The 4,684-nt window shown below is 33.8% G+C and overlaps 1 protein-coding gene across 1 annotated transcript in view; it reads right to left on the bottom strand.

Annotated features, from left to right (window-relative positions):
* Positions 1 to 3,421, bottom strand: part of LOC107709251 (N-terminal EF-hand calcium-binding protein 1-like) — a gene marked incomplete at its 5' end in the record, with an annotated part of 27,574 nt that extends 24,153 nt beyond the window's left edge. Inside the window, one exon of the mRNA XM_016513689.1 lies at positions 3,313 to 3,421. Within this exon, the coding sequence (XP_016369175.1) occupies positions 3,313 to 3,421 (109 nt within the window). The remainder of the gene's footprint in view (positions 1 to 3,312) is intronic.
* Between the last annotated feature and the right edge of the window lie 1,263 nt (positions 3,422 to 4,684).

Genomic DNA, 4,684 nt, shown 5'->3' with positions numbered 1-4,684 from the left:
TTTTTTTTTATAGAATATTTTAATATAATTTTTAAAATATATTTTTATCCATATTTCACTTTTTGCATTAAAAAAATCACTTTGATCCAAAATGTAGTGGTAATAATGAATGGGAACATGCAAATTGGCTGAAAGGTAAAATTTGTGTTTTATTTTACTTTAAACAGAGTTTTTATTGAGAGAAATATGCCAAATTTAACAGCAATTTCCATTAACTTCACAGAGTGACAGCACCGTGGGTGGAAGATTCTCAGCATTTGGCAGTTGCCTGGAGGCAATGACTGCATTTGTTGGTTGTCTAGACTCTAAAGGATGGAAGGACACCAAAAAATAACCATTGTTAGACCTGCTGGATAAAACAGTCACAGGGGGCTTTGCGTTTTGGCTGAACTGTTAACTGACTGAGCTAGACCTCATAGCGGGAGGTAAAGCATTCAATAAACACAAAGACAACATATCAATAAGGCCTTAAGAAGCACCTGCTGTACACTGTCAATAATCTTCATATCTCATCTCATATGTTCCTCCAGACATTACACTGTAGAAAGACAGACCTCAGTGTAATGGACAATAAATAATCTATAATTGTTTGCTCTCATATTATGAAGTGGTTAAAAATGTTCAATCGGTTAAAGCATTATTGGCTACAGGGATTGAAATTGACATTAAAATGGGATGAAATCACTATCATTAAGTTTCTGCCTTTTCAATTTTAGTGGGTTGAAATTTTTTCAGTGTGGACATAAAAAACCCGGAGCTCTTCTCACACCTAAAGATTAGATTTTAATGGTTGGGTCACTTTCAAGGAAAGATTTGTGAATTCTGCTGAGAAAATGTTTTCAAGGAATCCTCCTTCCAGGATTCTCTGTCTGTGACCAATGAATTGCGATAATCCATAAACTGACAAACTGATCTGTGATGGTGGAACAGATATATTTAGATAAAGACCTCTGTCATCCATCAGTATGCTTGAAGTCATGCCTTAAGTTATTTTCTCAGGCATATCAAACACATATGATAGTGCCTGAGATACTGAGAGTAAATGCAGGACCCCTCATCCTAAGACTTCATGCGGCTGCCACTTTCCACAAATAGAGTACAAAATAAGACCTAAAACACTTAAAAGTGTCTTTTATACAGTAAAAAAAAAAATCTTGATTGGTGGGTTTTTGTTATTAAAAAATATATAATAATAATAATAATAATAATAAACAAATATCAAAATCAAAGACAGAGATATTTTAAAATAAAATAAAATAATAAGTGTTGTAAATTTACCTTAAATTAAACTGCCAATAATCAGCCAGCTAGTTCGGTACCAAATGTTGGTTTATAGTTAGATAATTATACTGGTAACAGGGTTGATGAATTGATGAATGAACAAGCCTGACAAATGCAGTCAACACTTACATTTGTGTAAAATTCAAGAAAATTATTATTTAATTTTTATTATTATTTAATTTTTTAACTTGTCTCCCTGTCTTGCTGCAGAAAGAGCGCAAATTATTTTACTGTTTGGACGTCACAATTTTAATGACAATTTTCCTTCTTTCTTTTTTTGTAATGTGTGGAAAATCATGCAGTAACAAGTTTGCACAAAATAGTTAAATAATTAAAAATAATTATTACAATCAACTGATTGCCAGTTCTACAAACTATGCCAAATTATGACCTCAGTAAGGATACTGACATTTTATGAGTTTTCATACCAGGTTAATTTTGCATAATACTTAATTTTACATAACTAATAGCTCTCAAAAAACAAACAAACATGGGATTTGGGATCATACTTCAGATAAAATGCATTGTATAACAAGTGGATAGTTACTTTGTTGACTTTTTCCTGAGAAAGCTATCAGGTTCGCACTTTAATCATTACTATCTATCACAATTAATAATTGATGCTTGACCCAAAACAATATTATGCTTGTGCTAAGGGTGAGAGCCAACCATTATGTTGGCACAGGAAAGTGATTTTTTTTTCTTTGAAATACTACATCAAACCAAATCTGGCCAGCCACACAATGAATGGAAAATAAAATCAGAAGCACACTCTCATCAAACACCTACTATAAAGGGAGCATGTACCAGTCAGGAGAGCTGCTGCTATGGAAACCAAGATGACTTAAGTGACATGAAATCATTCTGTGAGGAGGTGAAGGCAAGATGAAGATCTACTCCCTATAACATATGCTACACAGACTGCATTAATCACTACACAGACATATTATGAAATATTGGGCAATATTTACAATTTTCATTTTGGGTGAGCCCTTTAAATGTAGGTTTAATATTTCACCTCCCGCAAATACAAATGCAAACTACTATTTTTCCTTTGGCATGTCATGCATTATTTCTGCACAAATTAAAACCTTTAAATTTCATTTAAAAAATCTCAGAATAAAGCAGAAGAAACCAAACTTCTTTATCTCTCTCGCACAAACACGCACATCAGCATGGACCATTGACGTGGCTTTGTCTAACAAGCCAGAAGCATGATAAGCATCAGTTTGACAGGACTCTGTCATGTTTGAGAGACAGCGCACCCTCGTCCTCACTGGATGTTACTCACAGCAGGACAGAGTGGCTACTGGATGAAGGCAATGCTTAAAAGCATTTCTCTTGCATGGTTGCTACTGTATATTCATGCCTTTTTTGTGACAAAATCATACAGCAAGAAAAATGGCAAGAATATTGTAAAAATTATTAAAAAAAAAGATACTTGAGGCGCCATTTAGGGTTCTAATCTCCTTAGTATTTGTGGTTATTCGATATGTAGGGCTGGGAGTCGATTCCAAAAAGAATTGATTCTTTGATTCAGAGGCATTGGGTGAACTCCCAGGTAAATTGTCCATTACTCTAATTAATAACTGAAGAGCCATGACAGCAAGTACTGAGGATTTGGATTCAACCCAATGAGTATATATAAAAAATATTTAGTATGCGTAAATTGTAACTTAGTCTTTATGTTGTAACTTTCACACAGCTGGTGCAACCGGCTCCAGATCTTTGCCTGGACTCAGACTTAAATGAGCTGGATTTCAAGCATACGTATATTCTGAGAGTCAATACAGTGAGATTCTGGCTATGTGATTGTGTCTAGTGTACTTGTGTCTAGTGTCTGAGTATTGAACATGGACACATGCGGCAGTACAGTTCCATTTTGTTATGGGCTCTGTGTTCAAAAACTGCCATTTTTTAAATGTTACCTTGAGGACCTCCAAAGGGTTTAATCAGGGTGTCGATCTGAGGAACCCAAAATGGTGCCTTGTCATTAGTATGTGTATGTGAATGAAAAGCAGCAATACTTACTTTGTGTTATGAGTGTCAATTGCATGGAAAAGCTCCTTTAATTCATCTCCTGCCAGAACACCATCTGAGAAGTAAGCCTTGAACTCGTCAAAGGACAGCTTCCCATCATCTTTTGAGAGGAAAATACAGTTAAAAAGTTACCTTGAAAAAATATCCAACTCATAAAAGTATTTCAGATTTAATAAAGACAGTGCTGAATCTATAAATGAGAAAGAAAGCAAAGCTCATCATCTTTCAGACGATGCCAATTTATGCACTTCAGATCTCAGATGCTTGGGAAAACATGAACACACAGACGCCGCAAGCCAATGTTTGCAACAGGGCTGAGGGCTCGTGTTAGTTGGTGCAGAAGCCCAGAGGTTTTCAAACAAACAGTGGCAGGTGAGTCATGCCAGCCTATACTCAAAATAGAATAAATGTACTGCTGCACATGCCGTGTGCTATACACCTACTAATATACAAATAATATACTAATATAGCCTCAGAATGAACATAATATGAGGAAGAGGGAAAGAGGTCTGCAGAAATCCTTGTGCCTGACATACATCGAAAAACCTGCAATTATTACAATAAAGAGATATTTCTACCTAATTTAACTCCTAAATATTAGTTTTGTTGGTATAAATTAATGTATTTAAGTTGATTCAGTGATGTTAAATAATATTGCTTGCTTAGATGGCGTTTAAATGACACTATCATCTTTTGTAGGGCTGCTTTATAGTTTATAGCTTTTTTTAACCGAACTTAAAAAACATTGGACTGATTTGAGCTAAATGACGACATTGCCTTCTGTAGATCTGCTTAAAGCAGACCTGAATTTGTTTCATAATTGATTAACTTGAACAGAACTGAACCAACGCTGAACTGACTGGAGCTGAACTTTTTTAGAGAGCTGCTTTACAGCTTAAATTGAAAATTTGCAGAAAAAGAAATTTGCATCATTGTTTATCTCATTTTCATGTTTATTACTGTGAAGCTGCTTTGAAACAATCTGTATCATATAAAGCACTATATACATAAAGATGTCTTGTCCTGACTGTGCTTTGAAATTGCATTGATTGACAAGATAGTATTCAGTATGACAGAGCCAGAACTTAATATGTAAATATTAATATTAATATTTACACTTAATAGTGTAAAATGCAATTACATTGTACAATATGATTAACAGAAAGTTCATATTAAAATTAGACTGATTAAACTGTCATAAAATGTATTCAAATATAATTTTATAATAATAGTAATATTAGTAAAAATAATTTTACAATTTGAATTTTGTTTCAATATGTACAATTCATAAGACATAACTTAAAATTCACAGCATTCAGATACATGAACTTACAATGAACATCATTTTAACCTTATTCAATTA

Source organism: Sinocyclocheilus rhinocerous, unplaced genomic scaffold (genome assembly GCF_001515625.1).
Source record: "Sinocyclocheilus rhinocerous isolate Xijiao unplaced genomic scaffold, SAMN03320098_v1.1 scaffold206, whole genome shotgun sequence".
NCBI lineage: Eukaryota > Metazoa > Chordata > Actinopteri > Cypriniformes > Cyprinidae > Sinocyclocheilus > Sinocyclocheilus rhinocerous.
Note: the sequence above shows the minus strand (reverse complement) of the source record. Positions and strands in the feature narration are given on the sequence as shown.